The following is a 15,823-nucleotide window of genomic DNA, read 5'->3' on the forward strand; positions in this document are numbered from 1 at the left end:
ATTTTGTTATAGAAAAGATAAACTGCCCAAGTGTAAGATAATTCATTTGAGGCAAATGGCCCATATTTTAGTCTAACAGTGAGTCTCTCATGAGGGATGTGTGCATGCGTTTGTGTGTGTTTTATGGTACTGGGAGACAGTGAGACAATAAAGCTTTTTGCTAAAGGAATCCAAAATGAGATGAAGTGAGAGCTCAGGTAGAAACTGTTTTCCCTAGATGAATGTTTCACACACTTCATCATTAAGCCACCTCTTATAATTCTCTTTTCCAAGCTAAATAACAGCCATTCCTTTGGCTTGTAACTTCATGTACCCCATTTTCCAGGTCTTAATCTTCATGGCACTCAGCCCCAAATTCCCCACAGCTCTAAACTGTTGAGTCCACAACTGGCACCATATTCAGTTAAGAGTCTGAAGGAGGAAAAATAAAACTTGTCCCCTGGGTCCTATTGTTCTACTATTAATCATTCACCTCCTGTCAAGCTTACTCTGCAAGCCTAACTTCTAGTTTTCTTCCTATTCTCTACCATCATTCTCAACCATTTTAACACAGCATCTCTTGCTTGGATTACACCTGAGGTTCAGTCAATTCTCCCCCCACAGACATTCTTCTGAGTTCTTACTCTCTCCCCATTTCTCTCTTCTAAAATGAAATCCAAGTCCTACCAATCCCTAAAGTATAGTACGCTAAACCAAATCTAACACTTCTGAAGCAGGACTGTCATTTTGCTTAATATAGATGTTATATATTTACTAACAATGCCAAAAATTGCATCAGCCTTTCAGGCAGCCCCATTATAAATGCTGATCCCTTTTCACCAAGGTTAAATTTAAATAACATGTCCCAGACAAGTAAGAGCCATACGTTTATTTGGGTTGAATTTCATTATGTTAGAGTAGCCATTCTCCCAAGTTAGCCAAATCCTTTTGGATCTCCATGTCACCCCAAATGCCAGAATAAATTCCAAAACTGAAATTGAGAATTAAAAATTCTTAAAAATCATAATAAAGTAAATGAATAGAGTAATACTCAAAAAAAAAGAACACTGGAAGAAATAACAAAACATTTAATTGTGAGAAAATTTTACATTGCTAAAAATTAAAAACAAAACTATAAACCAAATAAATAATTAAAAGAAACACAACATATATGTCAAAGGATTGATTTTCTTAATATGGAGAAGCTCTTACTAATCAACTGATCAACATTCAAAATACTATCACTCTTACAGGAAATGGGTAAAGGACAAGAAAGGACATATACAAAAAACGAACTCACTCTGAATGTCAGACTTCTATATTCAACTACCACTTAAAATTTCTACCTGAACAGGGATATCTGGTTGGCTCAGTCAGTGGAGCATGCGACTCCTGATCTTGGGGCTGTGGATTTGAACCCCATATTGGGGGTTAAAAAAAAAAATCTTTAAAAAAATTTCTACTTGACCATCTGACAAAAATGTAACATATCCTAAACTGAACTTTTGATTTCCCTTGCTGAAGTTTTCTATCCAACCTTCCACATCTCACTGGAGTCTCCTTTGACTTCTCTCCTACAAACTCATGCAGTACCTCATCAAATTTTGTCAGGTCTAACTTCAAAATACCCCCCAGAAAGTCAGTAGTTCTCTTCACCTCACTACTTACCATCCTGATGCTAACTGCCATCATCTTGCTCCTGGGTTATTTCAAGAGCCTCTGGACTGATCTCCCTGGCTTTTGCCCTCATTGCCCCAAAATCTATTCTCAACTCAGAAGTCAGGATAATTTTTTAAAAAAATAAGTAACATCACCTCAATTGTTTACTCAAGACCCTCCAGTGGCTCCTGAATTCACTCTAACTAAAAGCCAAAGTCATCACAATGGCCTAAAGAACTCTACTCAATTTCCCCTCCTTTCTCCTATCTAAACAACTTCATCTCCTACTAACCTGCCCCATCACTCTCTATTTGTGGTTTGATAAAATTACGTAACTTTGAAATTTCCCATCTGTGTTGACTACCACTTTTGTAAGGCTTAACCCTCCATAGAAAGCTAGCCACCTCTGGAATCTCTAGACAGGGATACACCGAGGGGGCAGGGACAAAGAGAGGAACCACATCATGGAGTGTGGCTCATTGACCAATCTATTCCTCTGTCTATTGGTAGCAGTGTGGTATCAGTCTTTCAGAATCACTTAACAGCAGTAATAGGGAAAATCAACTCCAGAATCTGAGTTTTAACCTAGATTACCTTTCTCTCTTAGCAAATATGACGGTTTTCATGGAATCTTGGAAAATTAGCATTGGAGAGAACATGGGTCTCATCTGGTACCATCTTCTCATTTCTCAAAGAAACATAGGCCCACGAAAGCAGAGCTACTTTTAAAAGCAAAGCAGAGGGCAAAACCACCCCTAATCTCCCCGAAAACCAGCTGGGGCTTTGATTTCAGTAAAGTACTTCAGTTCATGAAGAGTAATTAATAATGACAGAAAACAGAAACAAGCACTACAAAAATATAAACATCTACAAAATCATAAAATAGTCCTATTATATGTTTTCATATATGTCCTTCTTTTTTTAAAAAAAAATCATTATAACAGTATAAAGCCATTACTGATAGTACTTCTCTGAATTACCTAGCAGGATATATAAATATTTCCCCTGCCTTTCTCTCTATAATGATAGAATAGCAGAACAGTAATATGCTCAGACAGTGCTGACAGAAATCATTTAACTGATAAAGAAATGAGAAAGGAGGGGAAGAATTTGAAAATAGCTCTTTAAACTTGTTTGAAGGCATTTTCCTTAAGAAAATTAGTATTTCTCCAGAGTGGAATAATTTCCTATTTAAAGCTTCAGTTGACTTGGCCTGGTTATAATGTGAAAGAGATTCAAACTGCTTATTGAAGGGGATTGCACAGAACCAAATCCAAACAAAGCAGAATTCCCTTCGAATTGTTCCATCCAAGTTTCCTTGGTCCAGATGGCTTCAATCGCCAGCCAGAGACTCCACCCACACCTTCCCACTCCCGCTGTGCACTGGCCCTAGACACACACTAATGGCCCTCAGCTGTTCTGGCTCCCAGACTCACTTTCTTTCCCTGCCTGGCCACCCAACCTCCTATCTCCTACAGAGAGAAAGGAAAGAGGGAAAGGGAGACACTTAGGAAAAAAAGTCATACCTTTGGGTAAATAGGATTTGCATTAGTGAATCAGTTTCATATTGCTGCTGTCACAAATTACCCCAAACATGATGGCTTAAAACACACTTATATTCTGCAGTTCAGAAATCCAACATGGTCTTAGGGAGCTCATGATGTCAACAGGGCTGCATTCCTTCTAAAGCTTCTAGGGGAAAATGTGTTCCTTCCCTTGGCTCAGGGTCACTTCATCCTTATCCCTGCTTCTGTCATTCTGATGCTCCTGCCTCCCTCCTGTAAGGATTCTTGTGATTATACCAGGCCACTCAGATAAATTTCTGCAGGATAATTTCTGCATCTCAAGATCCTTGATTTCATCATATATGCAAAATTCTTAATCTAACATATTCACAGGTCTTAAGATTAGGAGGTGGACATTATTCTGTTTGTTCTTTCTCTCACATCAGGTACTGCCTAATATCATCCAACATCTAATATCAGGTACTACAAAGCTATACCTATATCTATACATAAAATATGCACATACAAACACATATACATGTACTGAATAGGATGAGATAACAAGTCTATTATAGCTGAAATAAGAGTCATAGAGTAATATCCATGAATATTGTATCAGGCTTATTATCACTAATTTCCAGTACTTCGTTCATGGAAATATAATTAAAAAAAAAAAAAAAAGCACACTAGAGCTGATGCCTATGAAGGGCTTTGCTCACTACTCACCTCTATATACTGCCCAGGACTTTTCACCCAAAGCCTAAATAATTTAGTAGTGCTGTCACAGGAATTCTGTATCATTACAAGGCACCAGTAGATGACATAGCAGCATGTCAAGTGGATTTGACTCGGAGTGGGACAGCACCATAGCTGCCAGTAAGAGAGTAGGTCCCAGGAAAGGGATCTTCAGGCAGAGGAGGGCTCACATTTATAAAACTCCTCCCACCTAGTGTGATTAGAAGAGAACTTTGACACAGGGCCTCCGGCAGTATCTTCAGTGGGACTAAGGAGGTGCAGTGAGGGAATGCAACGAAGTCACATGACATTTTAAAGTGAGAAAAGGATGGGATATAAGGATGTTATAACATCCCCCATCTTTTAAAAGACCTTCCTTTTATCCCACATCCTAACCATGCAACTGCTCCATTTATCCGATCTCCATTCTACCCCTCAGAAAAAGCTTCCATATTTATAGTCATCATTTTGTTTCATACTCTCTCTTGAACCCATTTCAATCTGGCTTTTGTACCCACCCTCCCTAAACCCCATTTATCAAGGCCCTCAATACCTCCATATAGTAAATCCAATGGTCTAAGCATAGAGCTCATTTTCTCAACATCTGAGCAACAATGACACAACTGAGTACTCCCTTCTCGAAATGCTTTCTTCACCTGGCTCCTGGATGCCACCCTCTCCTGGTTTTCCTCCTAATTCACTGGTCTTTCTTTCCCAATTTCCTTGGCTGCATTCTCATCCTCTTTTTCCTCTGAAGAGAGCCCAAGGTTCAGTTCACTGCCCCCTTCCCTTCTCCACTTTTCTGCGGTTACTCTCTAAATGATCTCATCCACTCCGGTGGCTTTAGATGGATAAATCTATGTCCTAAGGAGTCCCAACTGTGTATTTTTAGTCTCAAACATATTCCTGAACTCAAGATTCCTCTCTCTAGCATCATAGGAGACACTAGGGGCATCCCAGGAGACAACAAGGCATTCTCCCCCACTGCTGTCCAGCTCAGTAAGCTGTTCACACAGAGATCCTCCGAGTCTTCCCTGACTCCTTCTCTCACACCTCACATCTAATTTGACAGCAACTCTGGCCAGCTTTACATTGAAAAATAATCCAGAATACAACCACCTATCTTCCCTTTCACATCGCTCTAGTCCAAGCCACTTTTACTTCTCCCTTAGAATCCTGAAATAACCTGCTTCCACTCTTGCCCTACATAATCTACTCTCCACCTGATATTTATACATATCTTTCTAAAACATAACCCAGGTCAAGTCCCTTTCTATCCCCAAATTCCCAAACCCATTGCCATCACATGTAGAATGCATTCAGGTGGGTCAGTTGAGCAGTGCTGCCCCAATCACCCAGCAGCTCCTCAGCTGTCTACAGCTTCATTTGGTCACCATCTTGTGACCTCTTCAGACTCCCTTCTTTGACAGTCTCTCTAGAAAGGCTTACCTGTATATCTAACAGTTTTCCCATACAACACTGTTATAAAAGGCTGCAACACATCACTACTTGTTCAAAAGTTGGCTGTATTTTTGTACTAAATTTGTCAGCAAACCTCTCTCAGGGACTAACAAGCTCCTGTATCATGATGGTTGGGGTGTTGATGGTTTAACATTAGGCTGTGGTTCCTTCGTTCCTTAAACATTACTGACTCACAATACAAACCTTTCCATCTTTCATGGAAAGAGGTTAATGTCTCATGATAAAGAAAATCCCTTACGGATGCCTGGGTGGTTCAGTTGGTTAAACATCCAACTGTTGATTTCAGCTCAGGTCATGATCCCAGGGTTGTGAGATCAAGCCCTGCGGTCCCGGTTCCACACCAGACATGGAGCCTACTTAAGATTCTCTCTGCCCCTCCCCACTTTCCCTCTTAAAAAACAAAAGATCTCTTAGGAAATACTTTTTTGGTAACAATTATTTAACATTTAAAGGCATTCCTAATGCTTATTTACTATTACAAACATGCTGAGAGCTGAACTACCTGAAAATATTTGCCTAGAATGTCTTCAAGTGGATTTGCTCTATGTTCCCTTAATTCAGAGGAGATCGGGCATGTTCAGGGTGGTATGGCCATAGACTATGTTCCCTTAGTTCCTAAAGTTCTCTTGAAACTTAGCAGATATTATTTTTTTCAGATTATAAGTATATTCCAGTGCCTAATATGTCCCTAGGAAATATCTCTTTTAAAAAGATTTTTTTGAAAACTTGCATAGACATGAAAGGAAAAGATAAAAGATTTCTGAACCTAGCTATTCATCAATACTCACTGCACAACTTGTTACATGTAACAAAGATGTATGCAGTTTTGGAGTAACTCGCCTATTAAGTGACTAGAACACTGATTCCACTGGCCAACCCAGGCTTACTATTCCCTTCCGCTTAACTAAACTTCAGACAGGCTTCTTCCTGATTCTATGCCCCTGATCTCCCTTTCCTTAGAGCATTTACTCTAGAAAATTTGTAATTATAAATTCTTTCTCTGACTCTTTGAGTGGCAAACCTTTTTAAAAGCGTCTTGTCAGTTTTACAGCTAGCAAGGAATGTCTTTCTCAAGGACCTAGGAGCCATCCCTTTGAAATACAATCATCCAGAAAGGTAAATACCCAGATCTCCCAGATCTGTGGGACGGTAGTACCCTAACTTTGGTGAGTGCCAATGAGCAAAGACAGACAGCCTAATCACAGAGGAAAACATGTGCCAAACTCAGGATAACTCAATTTGCTCCATCCCATTTATCAACCGCCTCAAGTCCTCCAGTACTTCTCCACTAGCTCACACCATACTCAAGAACCCTCCATTTCTTCATTTCAGTGAGTGGAGTTCAATCTCTCTCCCTATTACAGTAGTCTTAAATAGTCTTCCTTGCCTGTTTAACTTTGCCCAGTGCAATTTCTACTTTGACACCATAATCCCAGTACTGGAGATGACTAAGCTTTCAGTACTCACAGGCTTACCATCTTGACCAGATTGTCCAGGGTAGCCAGGGTTCCCAGGCTGTCCAGGTTCACCCTAGAAAAGAAAAAACTTCTTAGTACAAAACAACCAACCACACTACTGCTGTCAGAGCCCTTCAAGGTTCAAGCCAATTCCATGATTTGTAGCTCTTTGTATATTTAAAAAACAACAACAACAACAACAACAAGAGATGTCCCAAAATAGGGTTAGAAAAAAAATAGCATATTTTAAATGCCCACTTTACCAAATAAAGGCTTTTTATTATATAAAATTTTCAATGATTTATTTCTGTGAACTCACCAGGTATAACAAGTAAAGTACTTTTCATCCATGTAAAATGTCAATATTTATGTCAGGATACATTCTTAGAATTCTGAACAAACTGAAGTGTCACAGCAATATGGTCTCAATAACAGCCATCTTTCTGTCATAGTTCTATTCTATTCAGACTTAATTCTATTCTCAATGTTACACCACAGATATCAATGATCTATGATGCAATATTTCAATTTGTAATTTATTTATTTAAAATAAAATGTCCACAGGATATATGATCTTATGAATAGGACTCATGTTTAAAGCCGCATGACAGTCATTTATTTTATTCTCATCAATGTGTCTCTTTGCCTATATTTACAACTTAAAAATAATGTTAAAATTTTTAAATCTGAATATTTATATGTGAGGCCCAAGCCGAACAACTCAGCAAACCCCCATAGTCCTTGAACACAAGGACTAAGAAATGAAGAAACGACCTTTGCCCCCAACAAACCAAGGATGTCCAAAGAACATGATTCCATACAATATGACAAGGAGCCCAGGCACATTCTAGGAAACTCTAGTATGCTGTCCAGTGGCCAGTACTGACCATTCGGATAGTCACCACCCATGAAAAAAAGCAACGAAAGCAACATTTTTTGTGAGCTGAGGGTGTTGTATAATTTAATTCTTAAAAAATACATCAAAATTAGTATCATATTAATCTATTGCTGAATCCATGAGATCCACATGAGGCATCCTGCTTAAAAACATGAAGTCTCAGCCATCAGTATTAGTGAACTCCTGCACAGAGGCAAGGCAGATGGTATCAGTTCAGTAAGTCATTATTTACATTAAGAAATCATTCACACAGGACCCCAATAATTATAAATTAACTAAACACCAATACTAAGGGTACTTTCACAGAGCCAAATTTGCAGATCTGAAATACTACTTCAGGCTATTGGCTACAGAGAGTTGTTCCTGAAACATAACATGAAAAAATGGAAAGAACTATGTGAACTCTATTAAGTGGCCAATGAAGGAGGATTGGGCTTTTCACTTAGGAGCTGCCCAAGAGACATAGCATGAGGAAGGGCTGAGAAGAATGGAAATGTTATTTTTAAAAGAGAGAGAGAAAGAGCTGTAAATCCAGGGAGAAAAATAATTCTGAGACACATCATGTCTTGCTAAAGAGACAGAATTTATAGCTCTAACTGAAGGACTTCGAGTGTTAGCTGGGCATTAAGGAGTAACATTCTGGTTCTCTAGGGACTTGAGTTTTTCTCTTATTTTGAGAGGATCCACCTTAATCTCTAGCCTATCTGCTATCCTTTATCCACGTTCAAAGTGGACTTGCTATCTTTCAACAAATTCCATCTTTTTTTTCTCCTGACAAGAAATTTTTCTTCCTTTTCCACTTAAGAATAATTATTCCTTTTTCCCTTGATGTCTTTTTCTATTGAAAGGCTATAGCAGCTCCTATCACTGATCCCCTACTCATAAGCAGACTCTTCTCAGTTTTCCCTTGATTATTCTTCATTTATCATTTGGATCGAGACTTCTTGAAAACAGTCTTTATTTTCTCCCTTTTCGGGGGGGGGAGTTAATAATACTGGGTATCAGTAGGGATTCAATAACTATTTGTGTACTGATTTATTTTAAATCATATTTCCTGTTAATGACCCCCCTTTACTGGCAGAGTATTAGTATCAGCAAAATCTAGGATATCAAAAGGATCTGATGAAGCTGGAACACAGCTTTGGTAAAAGAAGGAACGAAATTTGTGTTTTTAACCCTGCATAAAAGTACAAAACAAATTAACAACATTTTAAATAAATAAAAACTAAGTTTCCAAGACAAAAAAATAATAATAATAATAATCACAAGATAAATCCAAGATAAATCCAATATGACTTCAAAGGACCATAACACTGGTGAACAGCCCCAAGAGGCAAAATAATCTCTTTTGCAGGTTCTATTATTGCTGGCAGATTTTACTGGTTATTTTGACTATTGCCCTATTGATTTATTTGCAAAAACTCAGGAAGGTTTGGGGTTGCTTGCATAAAATTGGGAAAATAAAGACAGATGCTAATTTTGGAGAGAAGACCAATCAGAATAAAAATTCAACTGTATTACTGTAATAAAAGCTGATTCTCTATCTTGATTGTTTATTATATGCTAAGCACTGCTGTAAAAGATTTACATATGCTAAATTACTTAATCCTCATAATAATGCCATGAAGCAAGTAATTTTATTATTCTCATTTTTTATATAGGAAAGCTGAGGCCCCAGAAGGTTAGGTCACTTGCTCAAGGTCACACAGCAGTAGTGGAGAGGACACTTGAAGTCAGCCAATTCAGCTCCAGAGTCCATCCTCCTAAACACTACTACCCTTGCCCACATTAACATGCATACACTGATTAGAACCAGATCTGGGGAGTGCTAGCGAGCTTAACACAGAAAATGATTTCCAAATACATTAAGTGAGACATAGGACCTATTATTGTACAACTGTGACTAAATTCCCAATCCACTTTCTTCTAATTTAGTTGAAACATTTGCACATTTTGAATTTTAAAAACTATGTGTTCAGCTGAAAAGCAGTACTTACTTATGTTGACTTGAACTTGTGCCACAGGATTTTTGAGCTGTTGACAGGAGTGGAAATGTCATGGACTAAGCTGAAACATCTCTGAATATGGCCTCTCAAGTGGTGTAAATATGAATAATCAAAGTAAGAAACAGTTGTGCTTGCAAAAGCAGGCTAATATCTTCAGTTGCTCATCTAAAACAAGTGTCTTTGGAACTCTTCACCTAGGCCCAAATCCTTTGTGTTCAAGCCCTCTTCTCAAAATCGCTTCTGTCTTCAGGCTACCCTCCAGACTCCACAGGAGTATCTGACCTAAGACCTACTCCCTTTTCCTAAACCAACCTCTTCCCTCCCGCAAAACTCAAACACCCACTCTCTCAGGCTAGAAGGAATCCACTTAGTCTGGGAAAATTAACATAAAAATGTGAATGCCCAGTGGCCCCTGAAATTTTCCAAAGGCTTTTGTATTTTAAACAGAGGATACTTTGATAGCCTGAATGAATCTCTAATGGTGGTATCTGGAGGGTGAAACAAAGGAAATCAACAGAGATACTGTGATAGAGAGGGTGGTATTTCAGAGAAAAGGATTAGTAAGAAATTGTTCCTTCCAAAAAAGAAGAAAAATGCCTTCTTTCCACTTTTGAAACAACAGATCTAACATCAAGGTTAGATCAAATGTGGAGAGTTTGTCCCCACAAATGTTTCTACTACTGAAGTGGGGGAAGAAGTTGCCATTCACAAGCAAAAGTCTTTTGAAAGGGGGGTTTGTAAATTGGGGATTTCCTGGATATATATATATATACATACATATATATATATATACATACATATATATATATATATGCTTATTATAGAGTTATGATGCCATGGTAAGTCTAAGCATAGGATACCATAGTTAATTTGACCTGGTTTTCCAACAGGGTTTTCATATCTTCTGGAATCTTAGAGAATTTTAAACAGATGAGTTTATCTTTGAATAAGCACTAACCCAACTATCCACACAAAAATTTCTCCTGCTTCAGTCTGAGGACTCAACTGTCAGCTCCCAAAACTCTATCTCTGGTTAACAGGAAGACGAGATCTGTTCTTCACAGGTAACTTTGTTTGATGGACATCTGCAAAACTTTCCAGAGAGAATCTAACAGAAATGGCCAGTAAGTCTCTGTTGGACCTATAGGAAAATGGCTTCATCTATTTTAGTTCCAGTTCTGCTAATCTAATTAAAACCCTGTTAATTCCCCAAGCCAGAAATTCTCTAAAGGAAATACAACTCAGAGTGTTGCTAGGGATTCTGTTTTTCACATACAGGTCCCTGATGTGGGTAAGGAACCACCTCCAGGGGAAAGAGCCCTGAAAGGATGGAAGAGTGTGTGTGTGTGTGTTCTTGTCCTCCGGCCAGATTTTCTGAAGAAAATGGAAAGCAGATCAAGAACGCACGCCAACTTGAAGACTGGTGGAAAACTGCAATTTCACTTAAAGTAGTAGGTGGCAATAGCATAAGATTACGACTAAGAAAAGAAAATGAAAATGAGGAACACATGCAACTTGGAAACACTTGGTATCAGAAGCTTTACCAGATAAGACAAAGGGTATGCTAAAAATCTGCTGTAGGAACATACATGAATAAAAATTGATGTCAGGGGCACCTGGGTGGCTCAGTTGCTTAAGCGACTGCCTTCGGCTCAGGTCGTGATCCTGGAGTCCCTGGATTGAGTCCCGCATCGGGCTCCCTGCTTGGCACGGAGTCTGCTTCTCCCTCTGACCCTCCCCCATCTCATGTTCTGTCTCTCTCATTCTCTCTCTCTCAAATAAATGAATAAATAAATAAATTGATGTCACTTCAAGACACCTAACAGACCACTAGTAAAGATTCAGAAAACATCAGAGGTATCTGATGCCTCCCCAAAAATGGACAGCCTTTTAGAGATCCTGGGGGTGGCTTGAACCTCCCTGGGAGTCAGAAAAGCACACAGGGCTTTGAGAGGTTATTATGCACATCTGATTTCCATATTATATCTCTTACAGGTCAAATCAATTTTATGTGTAATATTCCAAGTTGAATAAACTATGTGTGTGTGTGTGTGTGTGTGTGTGTGTGTATAAATATATATGTTTTTTTAAAAAGTCTGCTGATAGGTCATACCAAGTTGTCTTACAAGGTATATTCTCCTAGGAGTATCCTGTAGGTATTTCTTCTTTTTGTCAAGGCACCCTAAATAACATGCAGTTACTTTAACTAAAGAACAAAAAAACACCTGGATTAACCTTCCTAAATGCAATCTAAAAATAGTTTATAATAGTAAATTGGTTATAATATACTGAAGCAAAATTCCAAGCCAAATATATTTACTCTGAATGAAATAATGAATGTATACTTTTATTTCTTAAATTACATTTCTTTCTTGATTTTAATGCAAGACCTGGAGCAGGCCATGAGCTATCACATAAAAATGTCATGAGCACAGGGTGTTATATGCAACTGATTAATCACTGAACGCTACATCAGAAACTAATGATGTATTATATGTTGGCTAATTGAATTTAAATTTAAAAAAATGGATGGGAGAAATATGCATAAAAGATGGGAGGAAACAAATTATCTTAGACGAGCAGTTTAAAAGCTAAAATTTTCAGGGGCGCCTGGGTGGCTCAGTTGTAAAGCGTCTGCCTTTGGCTCAGGTCATGATCCCAGGGTCTTGGAATTGAGTTCTGCATCAAGCTCCCTGCTCAGCGGGAAGCCTGCTTCTCCCTCTCGCACTCCCCTTGCTTGTGTTCCCTCTCTCGGTGTGGCTCTCTCTGTCAAATAAATAAATAAAATCCTAAAGAAAAAAAATTTAAATAAAAGCTAAAATTTTCAGTCATGGTGACTGAAACACTAAGGAAATTCTATCTCAATGAACATACAATTCATAATTAACAAAAATTAATAATTATTGCTTGGTCACCTCAAGCAATAAATGATCAATACATAAAACACTCTTTTTGGCTAGGAAGTCATACTTGCTTCCAAGTTAGACATTATTTTTATTTAAGTGATATTTCAAGATAATATTAAATGAATAAGATTTAGGAGTACCTGGGTGGCTCAGTCAGTCAAGTGAATGACTCTTGATTTTGGCTCAGGTCATGATATCAGGGTCGTGAGATCAAGCCCCATGTCAGGCTGAGTGCCTGGCATGGAGTCTGTTTAAGATTCTCTCTCTCCCCCTCTGCTCCTTTCCCCCAACTTATTCATACGCTCTCTCTAAAATAAATAAATAAATCTTTGAAAAAAATGAACAAGGTTTATGTACAGTAGACAAACCACTTAATACCTCAGTCTAAGGCTGGGTCTAAATGATCCCACAATAAGTACCAACTTAAAAGCAGTCATTCATACTTAATAGCACAGAAACACATTCAGACTATTTAGTTATATAAAAAGTAACTAGTTATAAAATGGTATGCACATCATGGCTCCAATCATATAAAAATGTATACACAAATAATATGTAAATGTTTATAGCACATACACACAAACTCTATACATACACCATGAGTAAATGCCAGTGGAACGTGTGCATACTGAACATGACTGACGAACATACTCCCAAAAGTAATTACTACATGATTAAGTAAAATTAATAAATATATATGCCTCAATTTTTAGAATTAGACATCAAACATAACACTGAAATCAACGTTAATATTTCTATTTTATTTTTCTATCTGAAAATCGTCTTGACAAACTAAGGATTTAGAACGTATCTCAACAAATGCCCTTTCTTCATTTTTTATGAGGTTGTAAGGAGGTATTGTTCTGGGAATCTGGCAGCAGTGTTTGGCAAAAAACAGACATACCAGCAAATAAACTAATAATACTCCCTCACTTTACTGTGGGCTAGGGGTATCAGTTCTAGCTTCAAAGGCAAGTACAGACTGGAATACGCTTAAAAAAAAAATCACTAAGACTCAGGTTTTAAACTGTTCTAAGTAAGGCATTAGGTAGAAATTTCACAAGAGGGTCAGTGGTGACTAGGAATTTTGTGCATTTGCTCAGCTGTCTGTGTGTTTTAACAAGAAAAAAAAAAAAAAACCAAACAAACAAAAACAAAAAAAGGTATTACTCACTTTGGGGCCTTGCAGTCCTGGTTTTCCCGGAGGACAAACACAGGGAGCTGGAGTTGAGCCTACATCACTGGGACCATTGAGGCACTACAGAGAGAAAAACGGAAATCAACAACAACCATGGAAAGACACATGTATTTGTATATGTACGTAGGTATATGTAAGTGTCCGCATGTCTGTGTGACACTGTAAAGATATCTTACATCTACTTTCCAATTTTATTTAGCACAATCCATTAAGAAATTTCAAATCACAAAAAGCTATGAAAACTAAACGCACTCAAACTAATAAAAATGATTTCTATTTGTCTAATGTACTTACAGTTGTTGGAAGGAAGCTAAACAGTCCCTCAATACAAATATTACCTTAAGGAGAACAATAATTTCCAGGCCTACCTCACCATTCTGAAAGAAAAACAACAATGAATGTGTTTTAAAAGACGCTTTTAAATTTCTAAATTATCTAATTCATAGATATTTCATTGTCCAGGTTCTAGATACATGAAATATCAAAACCAGCAACAGCTAAAACATTTGCGCGCGACTCTCCAAAAAAAATGACAGTAGTACACGTTATGATGACAGTCACAGTAGGATAAAGTAAGGACATGAACGACGGCGAAGAGCAGAATGAGAAAAATGGAAATGCCAAAGCTTCTTGGTGTAATGGCCACGCAGGGTGAGAGTTATATGCTCTCCTGAACTTTCTGGAAGTCATTTGAAAACCAGAGGAAAAAGCCAAAACACATCTAAGAAAGTCAAATATTCCACGCATTAAATTTTCTGCATTTTACTTTAGGAGACCTCCTCACTAAACAATTCGCTCCTTACTGAATAATACCTGATTTTAAATAGGTTAATAATCTTTCCAAACAATAACAAATTAGATCAGAAAATGAGAAAGTGGGAATAAAAATGCAAAAAAAAGTCACGCCTGAGGGTAAGGAAGGAGACATAAAAACACAAAAAAGTGGATATGAAAACTCAAAATCTAGCATCTAATCCTGTGGTTTTATGATGTGGGAGGGTAATGGTCATGTTCATAACACTGATGCAGAAATATCAATAAATAAAGTATACAAAATGGACTCTTCAGAATGTAATCATGTATTAATACTTTCAGGAGAGATTAGAGGTCTATATTTCAAGTTAGAGGTATCTAAAATAAGTTATAGTGTTTAAATAATTACCTCTCTAAAAAACCAAGAATGAACCATTTCTAAAAGGTTCCATAGTTGGTATTATTATAGAGTCTTTAAATGCACTGCCTTACATCCTGAAGTTTTCAGAACATGTGGATTTGTAAGTTATTCAGTTTCGTAGGAAAAAGGAAGATGATGGTAGTATGACCTTACAAACTAAAAGAACTATGACACGAGCTCAAAGATCATTGGGAATCCACACAGCACTAAGTTTAAAACATTTTACCTTATTTGCATTACAAAAATATACCTTTTTTTTGCCCAAGGGAAAAAGGATCACACACACAACACCCACAAGCACACATATAGAATCAGACTCTAACATTTTACCTTGTAATTTTTTCCTCCTAACACATTAATGAAAATAGCTACATAAATGGAAAGTTACCTATAACCTCGAAATACAAGAAAATCTTCCTTCGGTAACAACAACAAAAAGAAACCTGTATATTCATTATGGTTTGAGAAAAATGTGCCGGTGAACAGGAAAATGAATCACTTCCTATTCTTTAGAATTGTGCTGTGTGGGGTATTCTGTCCACACATTTAGTTAAGTATAGATATGTATTTTACACTCTGGATACTCCGGATATTCAAAGAATCCTAGATATTTCTAGAGCAGGCTTAGCCCTGATTCACTTGAATACCGGAAACATCACACTCTGAGGTGTGAAAAAAAACATTTCCTTGTGCTCTTCCATTCACACTTGCAAAGTGATACATTATCATTTTACATCAATTATCAACCTCAAAATATGTTTTAATCAATGTAACTTTCATTGCACTGACAACAAACAAATTAACTCTGTATATTAAATTAAGGC

At 37.5% G+C, this 15,823-nt stretch overlaps 1 protein-coding gene across 2 annotated transcripts in view; it reads right to left on the reverse strand.

Annotated features, from left to right (window-relative positions):
- The window catches only part of COL21A1 (collagen type XXI alpha 1 chain), a 119,686-nt gene that overhangs the window by 79,654 nt on the left and 24,209 nt on the right, over positions 1-15,823 (reverse strand). Inside the window, exons 7-9 of one of the 2 annotated variants that reach the window (XM_008691759.2) lie at positions 14,194-14,202; positions 13,802-13,885; positions 6,828-6,890 (exon numbers count right to left, since the gene is read on the reverse strand). In XM_008691759.2, coding sequence (XP_008689981.1) covers positions 6,828-6,890; positions 13,802-13,885; positions 14,194-14,202 — 156 coding nt within the window. The other variant, XM_040643590.1, reaches the window with a different exon arrangement.

Source organism: Ursus maritimus, unplaced genomic scaffold, assembly GCF_017311325.1.
Source record: "Ursus maritimus isolate PB19 unplaced genomic scaffold, ASM1731132v1 scaffold_29, whole genome shotgun sequence".
In the NCBI taxonomy this organism is placed as follows: domain Eukaryota; kingdom Metazoa; phylum Chordata; class Mammalia; order Carnivora; family Ursidae; genus Ursus; species Ursus maritimus.